The sequence below is a fragment of the Rana temporaria genome, chromosome 1 (assembly GCF_905171775.1).
Source record: "Rana temporaria chromosome 1, aRanTem1.1, whole genome shotgun sequence".
Taxonomy (NCBI): Eukaryota; Metazoa; Chordata; class Amphibia; order Anura; family Ranidae; genus Rana; species Rana temporaria.
In genome coordinates this window covers 664,125,989-664,146,602 of record NC_053489.1, presented here as the reverse complement: position 1 = coordinate 664,146,602, position 20,614 = coordinate 664,125,989, and the positions used below count along the sequence as shown (strand labels likewise).

Sequence of the window (20,614 nt, the reverse complement as noted above, 5' to 3'; positions counted from 1 at the left end):
GACCTCCAAGAATTTTAACTCAATAACTCTGTACTAGTGTATCCAACAGCGGTTAGCTTAAGTCTCTTATATTTCTCTATATGTATCATATATATGTCATCTCTACATGTATGACCTTTGTTGTGCATTATTTTTGGCCTCAATATTCAATTGCGGTTAATGTTTGACCAAATCTGTCTACCATGGTGCGGTGGTTTCAATTTTCTTTTACATTTTTTCCCCTTCATATCACTACAGGAATGCCCATTCTGTTTCAATATTATTTTTTATTAACACACATTTACACACTAAGTTGGTAATAACTACTTTTTATCAGATAAAGAAAATAAATAAAAAAAAAATTAAGGAAAGAAATAAGGAAGGCCAAAAAAAAAAAAAGATTTTTTTTTTCTTTTTGTTTCACAACCATATAGTCAACGGTTGTTTGTACAGCTGATAAAAGTCCATAGTGATATCAGCTTGGCCTGACCCACGTCTCCATGTGGTGTGACAAGTGTATGACTTCCTCCATAGCACTGGTCTACCCGGGGTCCATGACTCAACAGCTTTCTGGGGAGATTCCATATTATTTGTTCTGGGTCATTGCCATTCAGTCATTTATTTAATGTTTTCTTCCAGCTGTGAAAGTCTGTGATCGGTTTGGGGCACTAAGAATCCACCCACTTAGTCATTGGATGTGACATCAATGTCTTCCCCATTGGGTTGCTTGGTGGCCATTCTCCATCTGTTAATGTGGTGGGAGCCTTTTTTCTTCTGGTCAGAGTCTGGTCCTTCTTCCTCCAACTTCTGTCTCTTGTACTTGGTTCTTCTGTTCTGAAACCAGACCTTCACCTATCAAAATAAATGAAAGAATTTACCTTGTGTAATTTTATTTAGTGTCAGTTACTTTTGAGTAAAGTTCAAAATATTAACAACAATCTACAAAGCCATCCACAGGTGTGCACCCAGCTACATCACCAACCTTGTCACAAAATATCACCCAAGCTGTATTCTTCACACCTTCCAAGACCTGGCTCCCTGGACCTCATCCTTCCAAGACCTAGCTCCCTGGACATCAGCCTTCCAAGACCTAGCTCCCTGGACCTCAACCTTCCAAGACATAGCTCCCTGGACATCAGCCTTCCAAGACCTAGCTCCCTGGACCTCAACCTTCCAAGACCTAGCTCCCTCAACCTCAACCTTCCAAGACCTTTGAAGACCTAGATCCCTCAACCTCAACCTTTCAAGACCTAGCTCCCTGGACCCCAACCTTCCAAGACCTAGCTCCCTGGACCTCATCCTTCCAAGACCTAGCTCCCTGGACATCAGCCTTCCAAGACCTAGCTCCCTGGACCTCAACCTTCCAAGACCTAACTCCCTGGACCTCATCCTTCCAAGACCTAACTCCCTGGACTTCATCCTTCCAAGACCTAACTCCCTGGACCTCATCCTTCCAAGACCTAACTCCCTGGACCTCATCCTTCCAAGACCTAGCTCCCTGGACATCAGCCTTCCAAGACCTAGCTCCCTGGACCTCAACCTTCCAAGACCTAGCTCCCTCGACCTCAACCTTCCAATACCTAGCTCCCTCAACCTCAACCTTCCAAAACCTCTGAAGACCTAGCTCCCACATCACCTTACATGCTAGCATCTAGGACTTTCCCAGAACCTCTCTCTACCCCCGATCTGTCCAGTTGTCTTTTACTCTGTCTACCTTTAGGTGATCCCTGAAAACTCATCTCTTCAGGGAAGCCCTACCCAGCCCCCACCTTACTCCTGAAAGTTACATTGTCGAACAACTCCCTTTAGATTGTCAGCTCCTCATGGGCATGGCCCTCCTAACTGTCTTGGCTTGAATTATGTGGAACCTGCAACCTGAATTATATAGAAACTGCAAACAGTTTTTTATAAAATTTTGAATAATAATAATACTTTATTTAAAAAAAATTCAAGTATATATACAGTATTGTTTTATTTTGGATACAGTAGGGTTTTTATCAGGGTAATTTCGTTTTAACTTTTTTTTTGCTTGTGTAAAGAACAAAGAAAAAAAAACTTTTTTTACTTCCCCTTTTATAGAAGTAACAGGAAGTGAGAGGAAATCGCAGACAATTTTTGCTGAAACAAGGTTCCCTATTGGAAATGTGACCTTTGTTTCTATTCTAGAGGCAACTGAACATTTTAGATTTTCTCTCACTTTCAGTCTTGGCAACAACGATCACAAAGGACAAAAATAAAGGTTTAATCTTCCTAGTGGGCACACAAACAGCAATAAAAACATGACTGGTATTTTAACCGATCCACATTTTATCCAAAACGGAAAAAAAAAAAAGTTTTGATTTTAGATAAGCTTTAGTAATATTAAATATTGTTATTTTCTTTAGTGCTAAAAACTAAATTATTTTAGATACATATGAGAAAGAATTTTTATTTTGTTTACTTTTATATATACAGTATATTTATTTTCTCTGTTTAAGATTTTTATTTGGTCCTTTTATTTGTTTTTCTGTTTCATCCATTGCAACTATCTATACCAGTAACATGTTCTTATTATATTATATTATTGTTATCGTTATTATTATATCATACAATATGTACAGTTTCTGCAGCTCCTAACAAAGTAAATGGAATATTTAATTTTATTTTAATATCTGATTATAGCCATAAAATAATTCCTTCTATGTTCTTCCTGCATTTTTTGTTTTTTTTTGTTTTTACAATTAAGTTTGTGTGGGTACAGAGTTAGATCCATCCTTATAATACTACATATATGATGGTGTTCTCTATACTTCTATACTATAACACATTCCCCTCTCTTCTCCCCTCTCTCTCCCCCTTTCATTAATCCCAAAAAAGAAAAAAAAAAGTTCTTCCTGCATTTTGATGTCTTAGTAATTTATAATTATTGAATGTAAACTGATTAAAAGCTTTAAATATGATTAATAAAACAACAATATATTGTCAAGTGATGAGTGCTTTCATCTTATACAAGATGATATCACTCACTCAAGAATACATTTTTTTTTTTTTCAAAAAAAGACTATAAAAAGCCAGGTTCAAACGTTGTTTTGTTTTCTTTAGAGCAGGATTCTACCTATCCGTGTGTATAAACCAGCTGCAGGGATGAACCATTGCTTTGTGCTATAAGACGGGAGAACATTTTGTTTAAAACACATAATTGGATGATAGCTTTTAAAATTTTAACTTTCAAGATATATAAACTATATAATATAGTAATATAATACTATAATATAAAATAAAAAATGATATAATAATAAATGACATTAGATTTATCATGTTTCCAGAACAAAGACTGTCAAACCTTTTTATCTTTGGAAAGCTAAAAGTTGCGTACAAAATTCTATTAATTAATTTACAAAATTTGTTATTCTAAAAAAAAAAAAAAAAAAAAAACCTTTAAAATGTTTTGTTCCCAAAGAAGCTCCAACTGGAGGAATAATTAACCAGTACCAAACATTTACTGTAAGGCTGGCCAAACACAAGTTTTCATATAATATGAGGTTAAACAAACTTAACTTTTAATTTGTATGTAATCAGGCAGGCCCTTGTACTATATAGTTGATGGAAAATTTTAAGATAATTGAATAAGAAAATTGTAAAATGCATGGCTGGCTTAAGACTCTTATTAGGGTCCTATTATTTAATACATGTATTTATATAGCACTCTCAATTTTTGCAACAATTTACATACTCTACAAGTCCATGCCCTCAAGGACTTTATAATCTAAGGTCACTATTAGGGATGAGCCAAACACCCCCCCATTCGGTTCACACCAGAACCTGCGAACAGACCAAAAGTTTGTGTGAACTTTAGAACCCCATTAAAGTTTATGGGACTCGAACATTTGAAATCTAAAGTGCTAATTTTAAAGGCTAGTATGCAAGTTATTGTCCTAAAAAGTGTTTGGGGACCCGGGTCCTGCCCCTGGGGACATGTATCAATGCAAAAAAAAGTTGTAAAAACTGCAGTTTTTTCGGGAGCAGTGATTTTAAATGACTTTTTATCCTTCAGAAATTACACTTTGTGCAGGGACAGTTCTAAGCACGGGCAACAGGCGCTGCTTTACAGGCATACTTTACACACCCCCTAGGTACAAAATGTATTATTTCACTTTAAGCATTATTAAAATCACTGCTCCCGAAAAAAAAAATGTATAACTTTTTTTTGCATTGATGCATGTCCCCTGGGGCAGGACCCAGGTCCCCAAACACTTTTTTTGACAATAACTTGCATATAAGCCTTTAAAATTAGCACTTTAGATTTCTCCCATAGACTTTTCCAGGGTGGTAAGGAACCACAATGCTGATGGTGCCAGCTATGGAAAAGAATGGAGATCAGCCAAAATGTTTAACTCAGCAGATGGGCTTTTTCTTTAGTATCCCAAGGTTATCCATTGCAGTTCTACATGTATGAGGTAAAGAACCAAAATGCTGATCGTGCCAGCTATGGAAAAGAATGGAGATCTGTCAAAATGTTTAACTTAGCAGGTGGACTTTTCCTCCAGTACCCCAAGGTTATCCATCGCAGTTCTACATGTATGAGGTCAAGAACCAAAATGCTGATCGTGCCAGCTATGGAAAATAATGGAGATCTGTCAAAATGTTTAACTCAGCAGGTGGACTTTTCCTCCAGAACTCCAATGTTTTCCATCGCAGTTCTACATGTACAAGGTCAAGAACCACAATGCTGGTAGTGCTACAATGGAAAAGAGTGGAGATCAGCCAAAAATGTTCAACTCAGCAAGTTGACTTTTCCTCCAGAACTCCAATGTTATCAATAGCAGTTCTACATGTACAAGGTCAAAAACCACAATGCTGATAGTGCCAGCTATGGAAAAGAATGGAGATCTGTCAAAATGTTAAACTTAGCAGGTGGACTTTTCCTCCAGTACCCCAAGGTTGTTATCCATCGCAGTTCTACATGTATGAGGTCAAGAACCACAATGCTGATAGTGCCATAATGGAAAAGAGTGGAGATCTGTCAAAAATGTTCAACTCAGCATGTAGACTTTTCCTTCAGTACCTAAGGTTATGCATTGCAGTGATTTTACACAATACCTTAATACACAAAATTGGGGGGGTGGGCAGAATGGGCTGAGGGACAGGGGAAAATTTGCCACCGTTGGCTAGTACTAATAATGTACATTGAGTGGCCCCAAGTGGAGCAATTTCGTCATTCAGACATTAATCGGAGCAGGACCACAAATAAACAGCTATGTGCTCTTTGTTCAGACCTGCTACTATATTGTCTAGTAGACAAAAGTTTTCCAGCACCATCTTCCATTGTGAGATATCGTGGGACTGGATGCCTAGATATATGAGAATGTATGTCACTTTAAACCATGTCCTTTGGGAACGTTTGCTTCTCATTACGCCAATAACTGCAGCTTCATGGCACAGGTTGCGTGGTCCAATTTCTTTTTGTCCACACTGCCACTACCATGAAGAAGCAACTTGGTTGTGTTTGCCTTCTAAGTCTAAGGATCCTAGTCCTCCTTTGCCCATTATCAAATTGTCAAGACCAAATTTATCAAATGTATGTGTGGGTGGCATCTATCTACCTTTTATTGTATGTCCACTTACAACATTTTTCATTCAGAGACCCACCTAATTGAACAATAATAAAACTATGGTGTATTTTCTTGTTCTGCCTGAATCAAGACTTTCACGTAAGGTATTAGAAAATTGTATGAGTAAATTAATATTCCAAGCTTTTGAGACAGCCCAGGCTGTCTCACACCCTGACTAAAGAAGAGGTTTGAGCCATCTCAAAATTTGCAGCTACGATTTGCTCCAGTCCAATAAGAGGTATCATTTAACTCTGCATTTTTGTCAGTGAAGCAAGCACAGGATTGGGAAATTGGCGTAAAACTTGCATATTTTAGTAAATCCTACCCTGTATTTCCGGAGTCTTTGAGCAGTTTGACGTGTCAACCCTACATACGTTGTGTTAAGAAACAACTGTATTCTAAGTCAAGTCATTTACTCATTGTATTGGCTGGAGTTTATCTGGAAAACGATGATGGTTTAATATGTTGTTTAGCGGCGCTAATAACATTGAATGGTCTGCGGAGAGGGGGAGGATATTATCGCATGCGTGAACAGGAAAAAAAAAATAACATATATTTCAAACAGAATCTACTGGGTGAGAACTCAGCGTGATGGCAATTATACACATTGACTAATTCCAAGATATTCAGCGTGAGCCGCAAACTCTCAGTTGGCCACAATCCACGAGAATGTGAAAATGCAAACTGCATATTTAATACTCCAATTTTAAAATGCAAGAGTACATGATCATCTCTCAGAAAGGAGGCAGTCAGGCACCCAATGACAAGTAGACAGCTGATACGTGGCACACAGACTCAGGGTAAAAGGACACTAAAGAGGAGCTCTGTTACATCAAATAGTGACCGGAATATTTTGATACTCAGGGCTGTGTTCTTTTCGTTACACATCAGTAACCAACATTTTAAAGAGTCTCTAAACTCCTATCAGCATTTGGATTACCTTACTCTCCTTATCCATTGACACCAGCATGTTGGGATGTTATTTTCTAACTGGACACTCCTACCCTCTTTTTGCTCTCTTGTAGTTTTCTATGTGATTATGTGCACAATGCTGGCCATAGTAGGGCACATTGTATTTCCAGTAGAATAAAGTACATGACACATTATATGGATAAGAGTTTGTGAACAGTCAGCCATCAAAAGCATTCTGGACATCCCATTCCAAACCACGGGCATTAATATGGATTTGCCCATCCATTAACCTAATATCTTCCCTTTGTAACTGCCTCTACTTTTCCAGGAAAGCTTTCCGCAATATTTTGGAGTATGCCTGTGAGCATTTATGCCCATTTAGCCAAAGTGTTTTTGTGAGGTCGGGTACGGATATTAGTTGAGAAGATCTGGCTCGCAATTGGAGTTTGACCCAAAGGTTTTCAGTAGGGTTGAGGTCAGGGATCTGTGCAGACCACTCAAGTTCCTCAACACCAGACTCAGCAATCCATGTCTTTATGAAGCTGGCTTTTTGTGCAAGTGAAAGGTATTGCTGAAACAGACAACTGCCCACAAATATTGTACAGTGGTTAGACATTATGGCAACAGTTTGGTTAGGCCACAATATAACAGGGAGAAATTGGGCAGGTTTTATCTTGAAATAAAAGGTGTATTTTTTCGGAGAAAATGGCCACCAATATTGTTCAGTGTCTGGAAAGTAAGTAAGCGGCTTGTTAGTCCGCAAAATAAGAGGGAGAGACAAGATAGGTTTTATTTTGAAATAGAAATTAAAGTGTGTGTTTTGGGACACAATAGCCAAAAATTGTGTACAGTGCCTGGACCGTGCACTTCCAGATAGCAGTGGGCATCAGCTGTCATCTAGAGCTGCAAAAAAAGCTACAGTATAACCACCTCCAAGTCTAGAGGTCTAGGCTCCACTGTATCCAAGTTCAACCCCTCCTATACAATCTACAAGAAAGTTTCTGGCCTGGGTTGCCCCAGAGTGGCAAACTCCCAGCCATAACTTGTTTTTACTTCTATAATTTTTTCTTTTTCTTTTGTATAACTGGTGAAAACAGCCTCCAGTCCTCCAGTCCATGGCCTGGGCAGTCCCATATTAACATATTTCTACCTGCCATCGTGATTTTTCAATGTTTTTTTTGTTAAAATGATTTAAAGATATCCTGGTTTTATTGTTAATATTACATTTTTTGGTCCTTGTAAGGTCATCCCTTCCAAGCAAGCACAGGCAGGGACGGCAATGCAAACTGGGTAACAATATTGGCAGCTAGGGGGGTGCCACATTTGGTGGGAGACTCCTTTCAATCCTCCGTCAGTTCTAGTTGACCTTTGTCCACAAGACAGCAGGAAAAAAATAAGTTGCCAGTGGCCAATATACCCAAGACCTAAGGTGCAAATTTTAAGGAGCCCCTTGGTAATCACCAGCACACTTCCCAAGGGTTGATAGACTTTGCTGCAGAATGGAATGTCACGAATAGCTGCCTCATTCCCTCTAATCACCCCAAAGTAGAAGTTATAATAATAATAATAATAATAAAAAAGGAAACGATCACCATTGATTGAAAAAGGTATTTAAGATGTTGACAATTGAAGAGTCAGTTGTTGTGGTCAGATATTGGTCCTTCAAAAGGATTTTTGCTTGCACAGCTATCATCTTCCCATATGCCCTGCCAAAGCAAACTAAAAGCTCTTGTGCTAATATACACTGCCTAGGCATATTCTTGTTTTCACCATTTTGAAAAAAAAAATACCTGTAAAAATTGTTTTGCTACAAACAACAACAACGAAATAAGCCCTGTGAAAAAGCCTGTTACAGCTGTAGAGCACGTCAACAGGCTGCAAAGAGCCCCAGGACATTTGGCAGCATTAGGAATGAAAAAAGTAGGCCCTCATCACCCCAAGATCCTGTAAGATACACAGCATTTAGCTACCCTCATGACATTCAGTAATTGTCTACATCTACTTTGACAGACCTGCCAGTGCCTACAAGTGCCTGTAGATTGTTAATATGGCTGCTATGTCTTTACCATTTAATCCAAAAAGGCCCTTTTTTGGCTACGCTAATCCAGTTAACCTAAGTTTTAAGGCCAGACAGTGTATCATGGTCACCAAAGAATTTGGTCTGATGAATTTTCTCATGAGTTTGCCAGGACAGTGATCCTTGAACATATCAAACCTACGGTAGCAGTGAGCCCAACCCTAGTCCCTACTGTGGACACATGTACCTTTTGGCTGGAAACACCTGAACTCAAAACTTTAAAGGGGTTTCCACATATGTTGGCCATATAGGTGTGATGGGTAGGTTTTCACCACGTTTTGCCATATAGTGTACTTCAGCATCTGCTTAAACTGTATTGAACAGTGAGCACAAGTTACAGATGTCATTGAAGTCCACTTGTATCATATAATTTTTTATCTGTAGAGATTTTTTTAAAATTAAATAATTCTATAGCTCACTATGGCATATTTCTTTAAGTGATCTTATGAAGTTGATGGCCAAAAAAAATTAAAACTAAAGTAGCCACCCCATCTATGAACTGCCAAGCTGTAATATATGGCATCTCTTTACTTGGGGTTTGATACACTTTAATGCTATAGCCTCTTCCAAACAAAGAAATGTTCATTTTGGGTGGACTAACTCTATAATTTATTCTCTTTGATGATGTGTTATTACCATTCAACAAATTAACCCATGTTGGACAGTTTGCATTGGCCTCCCCTGTCTAAACAAACAGAAGGTGACAGACCTTTAGCAAACCGATACGGAGGAACAAAAGAACAAAAGAAGTCTCAGCCTCAAATTGTCACCTTCGTCACTTGTGTTTCTCCATGTTCAAAGGTGTCATCCTTGAGTGATTGACAAGCCTGTATGTTGTGACAATTGACCTGATTTCTATAAGGAAATGCAACATCTACTTTCACAAAGGAATGGTCTGGGGTCAAATCCTATGCCTTCAAAAGTTTTGGCCTTTCAAAGCTCAACATCTGTTGAGAAGGATTTCTCTGGTCCTAAAACTGACCACCAGCCAAACAGCTGTATACACAAGAATTTGTATTTTTGTTCATCCGGCATTCCCCACACCTTCATTCTGATGACCTAACCCTTTTTGGACGGCAGTCCAGCAATGTAGCCTGGTCACCTCCCTGCCCCTATCCTGTGATTGGACAGTAAAAGAGCAGCAGTTCACCCCGCTGCTCTATCCTCCTGTCAGAATGATTCTGATCATGCTACATATCTGGTTGGGCCCTTTTTGGGTATATATATATATATATATATATATATATATATATATATATATATATATATATATATATATATATATAATGTGCCAACATTAATATAATAAAAATGTACATTTGCTAAGCTTTTGCATTGAAACATGTGGAGAAATGCAGCTGTAATTGGCGCAACACACAGGCTCTATCAATGTCTTAGGTTAATTTGATTATAATTCCTGTCGGATTTTTAATTTTTTTTCCATGTATGTCCCATTGAGGAGATTTACCGTCACTTCCTGCCCCATAGCCAAAACAGGAAGTGAGAGGAAATCCCTGCAAATTAAGGGAATCCCCAGGTCACCAGAACTATTGTCCCTATTGGAAGATTTCCCTTCTAATAATTTTCTTGGGACAACCCAAAATTTGGGATTTGCTTTCCCTTTTATTCTCCCTAAGGAGGGCACAGACATGAAAAAAAAACTGTTCTAATCCCTCTTCACTCAATCCAAAACTTGTCTTGCCGGGCATACATGGATCAAAATTCAACCGGTTTAGTAGGGGCCAAATTTCGATTCACGTATGGGGGACAGTGGTTGTACAGAAGTCAATCTACCAATCGGCTTATGTACAACAAGCCTGTCAGATTTATCCCACTCGATCAGCACCACCGGCTATAGCCAGCAGTTCTGGTGATTTTATTCTGACAGCGAGGAAGTCTCTCTGGTGTCAAAACACAATAGCTCAGTCGGAGGTTTCGGGTCCGTTTTTTTTTTCTCAAACCACCAGAACCAAAAAAGAATAATCTATAGGCTGCTTTAGGAATTTGGGATGATTAGGATACTGGTTAGTTTTTCATTTACCACGTAATTGTTTATTAGATCTTTGTGGTGGCTGCGCTCATTTTTATTTTTTGGTACAGAAAATACCTTTTTATCCTGGTAGAAATTCAGTGTCCTTGTAATCTATGTTGTGTGGCTAGGTGAATGTTTGACCATTCTTCCAGAAGCGCATTTGTGAGGTTAGGCACCGATGTGAAAGAGAAGGCCTGACTTGCAGTGTCGGCTCTAATTCATCCCAAAGGTGTTCCATCGGGTTGAGGTCAGGAGGTACAGGCCAGTCAAGTTCCTCCGCCCCAAACTCACTCATCGACCTCGCTTTGTGCACTGGCAAATCATATGGTGGAGGGGGGATTATGGTGGGGGGTTGTTTTTCAGGGGTTGGGCTTGGCCCCTTAGCTCCAGTGAAGGGAGCTCTTAAGGGGTCAGCATACCAAGACATTTTGGACAATTTCATGCTCCCAACTTTGTGAGAACAGTTTGGGGACGGCCCCTTCCTGTTCCAATATAACTGTGCACAAAGCAAGGTCCATAAAGACATGGATGAGTGCGTTTGGGGTAGAGGAACTTCACTGGCCTGCACAGAGTTCTGACCTCAACCTGATACTTTTGGGATAAATTAGAGCAGAGACTGCGAGCCAGGCCTTCACATCCAACATCAGTGCCTGACCTCTCAAATGTACTTCTGAAAGAATGGTCAAACATTCCCATAGACACACTCCTAAACCTTGTGGATGGTCTTCCCAGAAGACATGAAGCTGTTATAGCTGCAAAGGGTGGGCCAACTCAATATTGAACCCTAAGGACTAAGACTGGGATGCCATTAAAGTTCATATACGTGTAAAGGCAGGTGTCCCAATACTTTTGGTAATTTAGTGTATGTTAGGTAAGCGATGAGTACAACATTGATAGTAATTTGGAGGGCTGCTTGTACTCTGAAGTCTATAGGAATGAATGGAATTGCAGAGCAGCTGGGATAATTTTTGACAAGCGGCTGGATGATCTCAGTGAATCAGGAGAATTGGGGGTTGGAGATGCTCGGTTGTAAGTATATTTGCAAGAAAGGTGCACCTTAACACAGTAGTATTAGGGTCAGCTAGGTCAAAGCTAGGGGGTCACAACACAGGAAACCAATTTATTATTATCTTGTTATCAGTAATAAATGGGTAATTGAAGAATTAATTAATTTGGAATTTAAAATTATTTCCTGAGGCTTATCAGAACATCCACAGTGATCTTATATGTATTTTTTCAAATTTAAATTTCCAAACCAAACATGCATTTTCAATCTTTTTACTATCAAATAAAAAAAAACTGGTATAAAAATAGACAATTCGAATTTAACAAATTGAGTGAATGCCTCTGTTTTACAGCCCTTTTTATTTTATTTTTTACAACCTCCATATATCATCCATGAGACATTTAAAAGAATAAATAAATGAACTGATTCTATCTGCTCCATAGAAATTGAAAATGAAATTGTCTATGTCTCATATTTCTCTGTTTAGCCTTCTCTCTCCTTTTTTTTAATCTATCTACTTTTTTTATTTTTCTTCCATAGAAACATAGAAGAATAATGGCTTGTGTCCCATTTTTTAAAACCTTTTTTTTTAAATATAATTTTGGTCTAAATGTTTTAATTTGTAAAATACGTATATAAAAATTGAAAATGAAATTGTCTATGTCTCATATTTCTCTGTTTAGCCTTCTTTCTCCTTTTTTTTAATCTATCTACTTTTTTTATTTTTCTTCCATAGAAACATAGAAGAATAATGGCTTGTGTCCCATTTTTTAAAACCTTTTTTTAAAATATAATTTTGGTCTAAATGTTTTAATTTGTAAAATACGTATATAAAAATTGAAAATGAAATTGTCTATGTCTCATATTTCTCTGTTTAGCCCTCTCTCTCCTTTTTTCTTTTTTTTATCTATCTCCTTTTTTCTTTTTATTTCATAGAAAAATAGAAGAATAAGGGCTGTGTCCCATTTTTTAAAACCTTTTTTTAAAATATAATTTTGGTCTAAATGTTTTAATTTGTAAAATACGTATATAAAAATTGAAAATGAAATTGTCTATGTCTCATATTTCTCTGTTTAGCCTTCTCTCTCCTTGTTTTATCTATCTACCTTTTTTATTTTTCTTCCATAGAAACATAGAAGAATAATGGCTTGTGTCCCATTTTTTAAAACCTTTTTTAAAATATAATTTTGGTCTAAATGTTTTAATTTGGAAAATACGTACCGTATATAAATATTGAAAATGAAATTGTCTATGTCTCATATTTCTCTGTTTAGCCCTCTCTCTCCTTTTTTCTTTTTTTTATCTATTGTCTTTTTTCTTTTTATTTCATAGAAACATAGAAGAATACTGGCTGTGTCCCATTCTTTTTTAAATCTTGTTTTAAATATATTGCTTTAATTTGGAAAATAAGTACAGTATATACTCTCTATGAATGTCCCGAAAAGCCTCCTTAATAGATTCATGTTATTAAAATTGTATTTTTTTTAATGTATCTGTTAATTTAACCTTGTATCTTAATTTATTAGGTATTTTATGTTATCTAATTATATTTTTTTAAACATTAAATTTATTCAAAAATCTTTCTTGAGCTAAAAATATTATTTATGAAAAATGTCATGTTTAATTTTTTTATGAAGATTAATGTGTTTAAATGACTGCATGAGTTATGGTTTAGGGGCATTCATGCCAAAGTTAGCTAGGGGCATGCAAGAAAAAGGCGCATCACATTCAGATATTTTGTAAATTCATTTAAACAGTTTTCACTCAGATGTCCATATTAAATCCAAAAACAACCAAGCGTTGAGAAAATCAAGCTAATGGTGTACATGGCAATTTACTAGATATTACAACAAATCTCCAGCTTGCTAGCATAAAAATAAAATAAAAATAAATAAAAAAAATTTAAATTAATTTTCCTTTGTTGTTGCATACAAATATGCATAAAGATTTGTGTTTATATGAAAAATATTTTACATGAAAGCCAAGTTTAGACCTCATTAGTGAGGCTGTGGTCTATGCCTCTAAAAATCTCAACTGTTCACAAGATGCAATTGGTTTGAAATGCAAAAATTAAAGTAACATTTTTGATATACTATATTTAAATCCATCAAGAAAACTTTCCCTGCTTTTTTTTTTTAATATGTGGTCAAGCATACTCACAGAAAGGTCACATGATGGTCTTCGTTTGGGTCTATTTATCCCATCATCCCTAGGGCCATCTAAACAAAGCACATGCATGTATCATCCCTATAGAGGTTCAAAGAGTCTTGTATTCGAATGCCCATCTTTGTTGGGTCTAAATGTCAGGTCAAATGACCATGAGGACCAATACCTGTCTTTGTTGAGTCTACGTGTCCCAGCCTCCCAAGGGCCATCCAAACAAAGCACACGCATGCCTTATCCCTATAGAGGTTCAAAGAGTCTTGAGAGCCGCTGTCCAACAACTGATGAAGATGGTCATTTGAATACAGACAAGCCTGATGCCCATGACATCAGGCCATTCCTGGCAAGGAGTGGCTTGAAGTCTCATGGGCATCCTTGTCTGTATTCAAATTACCATCTTCGTTGGGTCTACATATCAGGTCAAAGGAACGTTAGATGCCATAACTGTCTTTGTTGAGTCTACATGTCCCTTCCTCCATAGGGCCATCTAAACAAAGCACATGCATGCCTCATCCCTATAGAGGTTCAAGAGAATCTGTCCAACAAATGACTTAGAGGAGTGGCAATGAGTAGCTTGATGTCATGAGCATCGGGCTTGTCTGTATTCAAATGACCATCTTCGTTGGGTCTACATGTCAGGTCAAATGAACGTTAGGTCCCACAACTGTCTTTGTTGAGTCTACATGTCCCATCCTCACAAGCACACGCATGCCTCATCCCTATAGAGGTTCTAAGATTCTTGAGACCCACTATCCAACAACTGATGAAGATGGTTATTTAAATTTAGACAAACCTGATGCCCAGCCCATGACATCAGGCCACTCCTTGCGACTCCTGGCAAGGAGTGGCCTAAAGTCATGGGCATCAGGCTTGTCTGTATTCAAATGACCATCTTCGTTGGGTCTACATGTCAGGTCAAAGGACTGTTAGATCGCATAACTGTCTTTGTTGAGTCTACATGTCCCATCCTCCATAGGGCCATCTAAACAAAGCACATGCATGCCTCATACCTATAGAGGTTCAAAGATTTTTTGATTCTATGAATCAGCCGCATAGATACACTCAGAGATACGATGGCGTATCAGGAGATACGCCGTCGTATCTCTTCTGTGAATCTGGCCCAATGCATTTACTATAATGTTCAGATAGAGCCTTCTATTCAGTGGATCATCTACGGAAGCACTGTTCCTCCACTCTACCAGAGACCATGTGACCAATGCCAAGGCACCGGTCCTATCACCACCATCAAAGGAGGTGGGATTTTCAGATTTGTCTGTTGTTTCTAAAACTTGAGTCACATTGGGGTAGATTCAGATAGATTAGCGGATCTTTTGATCTGCGTAATCTATCTGATTTACGATACGCCGGCGCAAGTTTTTGAGGCTAGTGCTGTATTCAGAAAGCACTTACCTCAAAACTTGCGGCGGCGTATCGTAAATTCCCCGGCGGAATTCAAATTTCACGGCTAGGGGGAGTGTACTATTTAAATCAGGCGCGCCGATTTAACTGTGCATGTGCCGCTGGCTAAATTTCCCAGCGAGCATTGCTCCAAATGACGTCGCTAGGACGTCATTGGTTTCAGGGTGAGCGTAACTTGCAACCGGCCGTATTCTGAATCGACTTACGCAAACGACGTAAAAATTAAAAACTCGGCGCGGGAACGTTCGTTTTTGAATCGGTGTAAATGCTCATTAGCATATTCGACGCGTAAAAGACACGGAATCGCCACCTAGCGGCCGGCCTGGAATTGCAGCCTAAGATCCGACGGTGTAAGTCACTTACACCTGTCGGATCTTAGGCATATCTATGCGTAACCTGATTCTATGAATCAGTCGCATAGGTACGACCGGCCGGCCTTAGAGATACGACGGCGTATCAGGAGATACGCCGTCGTATCTCCTATCTGAATCTGGGCCACTGGCTTTTTGACTCAGGCAACTCTTTCATTTTTTTTTTAATAAAATAATAAAATGTCAGCTTATGTTCACAGATCGGTAGCCAAGCCCGACACCTTCCATTATTATCCATCAATGTTACCGAAAACTTTCACACACACCTAGACTAGTCCTTTATGATTCGATGTCTCACTCTATGCTACATATGGATATTTCCATGGTACAGTGAGGATTGATATGAAGGATCACATTAGCATCTTTTAATGTGATATGAAGGAAGTAAAACTGCTACTATGGTAATATTTTTTAAAGCCCCCCTTCCAACTCTGTGGGTCCTGTATGCTTCTGTTACTTCAACACTGTGATAAAAATTCACAGACAAATATTCTAATCAACAGTTTTGTTCACTCTATGAAAATACATTTGTAAAATTGTCCACCTGTCTCTCAGATTTATCTATTTAGCCTTCACTCTCTTTTACTATTTTACTATTATTATTATTATTATTATTATTATTATCGTTGTTGTTATTCTAACTATTATGTACCTATCTAGATTTCATTATTATTGGTGCACCGAAATGGAAATTTCAGAACCGAAACGAAACCGAAATAAAAAAAAATGTCAGGCCGAAACCGAAAATGACAGTATATATTTTAAATAAAATGTATCAAGGCTTTTTACCAGTGATCTAAATCAAATCCACCCTGATGACAAGTCTATTGCTGCCTATTGCTGACAATCTCACTGTTCAAATTGGTGCGACACCGACTTTGCGGCGGCACACCGATTTGAGAAAATAGGGCCAGATTCACATATAACTGCGGCAGCGTAACGTATCATAGATATGTTACGCCGCCGCAAGTTTTCATCGCAAGTGCCTGATTCACCAAGCACTTGCGATGAAATCCTCCGCCGGCGGCCTCCGGCGCAAGGCGGGCCAATTTAAATGGGTGTGTGCCATTTAAATTAGGCGCGCTCCCGCGCCGGACCTACTGCGCATGCTCCGTTTCGTAATTCCCGTCGTGCTTTGCACGCCATGACGTAATTTTTTCGAACGGCGACGCGCGTAGCGTAATTCCTTATTCCCGGACGGCTTACGCAAACGACGTTATTTTAAAAATTTCGACGCGGGAACGACGGCCATACTTTATACAGCAATAAGATTGCAGCGTAAAGTTAAGGCACTTAAAAAACCGACTAACTTTGCGACGGGAAACTAGACTAGCGGCAACGTAGCGAACGCGAAAATCCGTCGGGAATCGCCGTAACTCCTAATTTGCATACCCGACGCTGGTTTACGACGCGAACTCCCCCCAGCGGCGGCCGCGGTATTGCATCCTAAGATCCGACAGTGTAAAACAATTACACCTGTCGGATCTTCTGGCTATCTATGCGTAACTGATTCTATGAAACAGAGATACGCCGTCGTATCTCTTATGTGAATCTGGCCCATAGTTCCTGCACTACTTTTGCCAATTTCGGGTTACAGTTACAGAAAAGCACTATTTTTTTATTTATTTTTCAGCACTTTTGAAGAATATATATTATAATCAACACCATAAGGACTCAGCCTTGCCCTCTGCACAAGCATGAGAATGTCACTAGCCGCTTCCTGTACGCTAGCTAAAGCTTCCCTCCGGAAACATTCCATGTAACAAGAGTTCCGAGTTCAGCATACAGAACGTTCTCACTCTGAGGGGCGCGCCGGGATAATACACATGCAGCACCCAGTGGGATGACCCCGCCCCTTTTTCGGCACCATTATCGGCAACATTTTCTGTTTCGGCAAAGTGGGGAAAACACAATTTCCGGCTGATATGTTTCGGCGGCCGAAATTTCGGTGCATCCCTAATTGTTACAATATCTGACTATCAATTTAAATTTAATTATTATTATTACAATATCTGACTATCTATCTGGATTTCATTATTAGTATTATTATAATATGCCTATTTATCTATATCTTATAATTATTATCATTTTTACTTACTTTAATCTTTATTATTATCAGATTTATCTTTTTAGCCTTCACTCTCTTTTATTATCTATCTAGCTATCTATATTTTATTTTTATTATTATTATCAATAATAATATTATTATTATCACTGTTATGTTTAATATTATTATTATCTACCTATCTAGATTTTATTATTATTATTATTATTATTATTATTATTATTATTATTATTATTGTTATTTATTATTATTACCTGCCTATCTATCTATGTTTTATTACTATTATTATTATCTGCTTATCTATCTATATTTTATTATTGTTGTCATTATTATTATTATTACTTTCATCTATTTATTATTATTATTTTCATTATCTATCTATTATTATTATCTGCCTATCTATCTATATTTTATTATTATTGTCATTATTATTATTATTATTACTTCTATTTATTATTATTATTTTCATTATCTATCTATCTATCTATCTATCTATCTATCTATCTATCTATCTTGTATTACTATTATTATCGCTGTTGTTGTTATTATTATTATCTACCTATTTATATTTAACTATTATTATTATTATTATTATTATTATTATTATCTGCCTATATATCTTAGTTTTATTACTATTATCTATTGCCTATCTATCTATATTTTATTATTATTATTGTCGTCATTATTATTATTATTATTATTACTTTCATCTATTTATCTATCTATCTATCTATCTTTTATTACTATTATTATTATGATTATCATCATTGCTGTTTTTGTTATTATTATTATTATCTACCTATTTATATTTCATTATTAATATTATTATTTTTATCTTCCTATCTATCTATGTTTTATTAATATTATTATTATCTGCATATCTATCTATCTATTGTTTAGTATTATTTTTATTATTACTCTAATCTATTTATCATTATTTAAAAAAAATGAACAAAAAAAATCACTTGAGAAGCGTTTTGGTGGAAAATCGCTAGACTCGCCTAAATGCACCTAAATGCTAGGCACGTTTAGCACTGAAGTGTTAATTTTCAATAAATTAATATTCTGACTAGGCTGGGTTCACACTAGTGCGAATTGGATGAGGCCATAGTGGGCTCAGGACCACCGCCCCCCCCCCCCTCCTGCACCTGTCAATCAACAATCAACAATAGATAGATTTATTAATTTCATGAATCTATCTATTGTCGCCGCTGCCACCCACTATTCCGGTGTCTGGCCCCCTGTTGAGCGCCGGCCATTTGAATTACAGCGGTGGGGGTGTTTTAGAAGTGCCTAATTAGAGCCATAGACTTCCTGATTAGAGCCTGTGGGCTCTAATAGGCTCCCAAATTGTTAAACAGAGGGCACACTGCTGTGCGTTTGCTGTTTACACAGTGCTGTGTTAGGGAATCTCTTCCCTAACACTGACCCGCCTCTCAGCCAATCAGGTGCACCGGGTCAGGTTACCGGTCACCTGATTAGCTTAAGCGACAGGCGCTGTTATTGGACACCTATCATAGCAGAGATGACACGAAGAAGACGGGAGAAGACATCGAGGACATCGTGGAGGACGGCACTGACCCGAGAAAGGTAAGTGAAGGGCGGGTGGAACTCTTACCCCTTAAAAAATAAAATAATAATAAATAACTAAATGCCCTATAATGCCTATTATTATTATTATTATTATTATTATTATTATTATTATTATTATTATTATTATTATTAATAATAATAATGTATTTTTTTGTTTGAGTTTGGGTGTTGTTATTTTAATATTATTATTATTATTATTATTATTATTATTATTATTATTATTATTATTATTATTATTAATGACAATAATAATAATAATAGTAATGTATTTAATATCTTTCTAAGGTTAATTATTATTTATTAATGTATTATTACATATTATTCATTTATTTTACTTATTTCTGATGATTTGTAATTATTTGTGTTTTTATTTTACATTTACTTATTCATATATTATTATTTCATTTGAGCAGAAAATCACGCAAAAACACATGACAGAGCACACAAATACGCATTTCTATGAGTATAGAAACGTGCCAAAAACACCTAAATCTACCCGATTTGCGCAACAAAAAAAAAGTCCAGAACTTATTTGAGCTTCAGGTGACATGGAGCGGAGATGTGAACCATCTCCATAGAGAATCATTGATTTTTGAGTTTCAAGCTATAAAAAAAGCTCAGGTGTAAATGTAGCCTAAAATGTCTGTAATCTGCCAAAAAAGCGATTTTTGAGCGATGGGCGTTTTGCTTCAGGTGACAGAACACTCAGATGTGAACAGGGGCCATTGAAATGAATGGGATTGGTCTTGTTTTTAGAGCTGAGGCTAAGGCTGCATTCACACTACAGCGTTTTGAATTGCGGGCAGATTTGCCGCGGATCCTCCCGCGATTGACAGCGCTGAGGTGGGAATGGCAAAATGCGGGACTCGCATTCATTTTGAATGACACCTCATATCGCAGTGCGGGTCTGCCGCGGCTGTCACGCGATAAATCATGCTGCAATCGTGGTAAACCCACACCGCGAGATGCATGTCACCCCAAAAGCAGCTACTGAACTGTTTTTGGGTAACATGCGTCCCGCAATGCGGGTTGCCGCGATTGCAACAGGTTGTAATGCGCGACAATCACGGCAGACAAGCACCGCGATTCGAGGTGTCATTCAAAGAATGGCATCTCGATTGCGAGTCCCACGTTTTGTCAGTCACACCTCGGCGCTGTCAAAAAGCATTGTAGTGTGAAAGGTGCCTGAAAGAAATTGATTAATATCACTATGACTGTAAAGTAATTTTCATTACAAATTCATTTACGCAGCTCAGAAATCATTTGAAAAAATCTATGAAAATGTCTGCAACCATGGTGACCCTCTCCAACCATGGTGAGCCTCTCCAACCATGGTGAGCCTCTCCAACCATGGTGACCCTCTCCAACCATGGCGAGCCTCTCCAACCATGGCGAGCCTCTCCAAC

The 20,614-nt window shown here is 37.7% G+C and overlaps 1 protein-coding gene across 1 annotated transcript in view; it reads right to left on the bottom strand.

Moving 5' to 3' along the window:
- Positions 1 to 246: 246 nt before the first annotated feature.
- EMX1 (empty spiracles homeobox 1) overlaps positions 247 to 20,614 on the bottom strand; it is a 91,086-nt gene continuing 70,718 nt past the window's right edge. Inside the window, exon 3 of the mRNA XM_040335554.1 lies at positions 247 to 831. Within this exon, the coding sequence (XP_040191488.1) occupies positions 664 to 831 (168 nt within the window). The 3' untranslated portion in view covers positions 247 to 663. The remainder of the gene's footprint in view (positions 832 to 20,614) is intronic.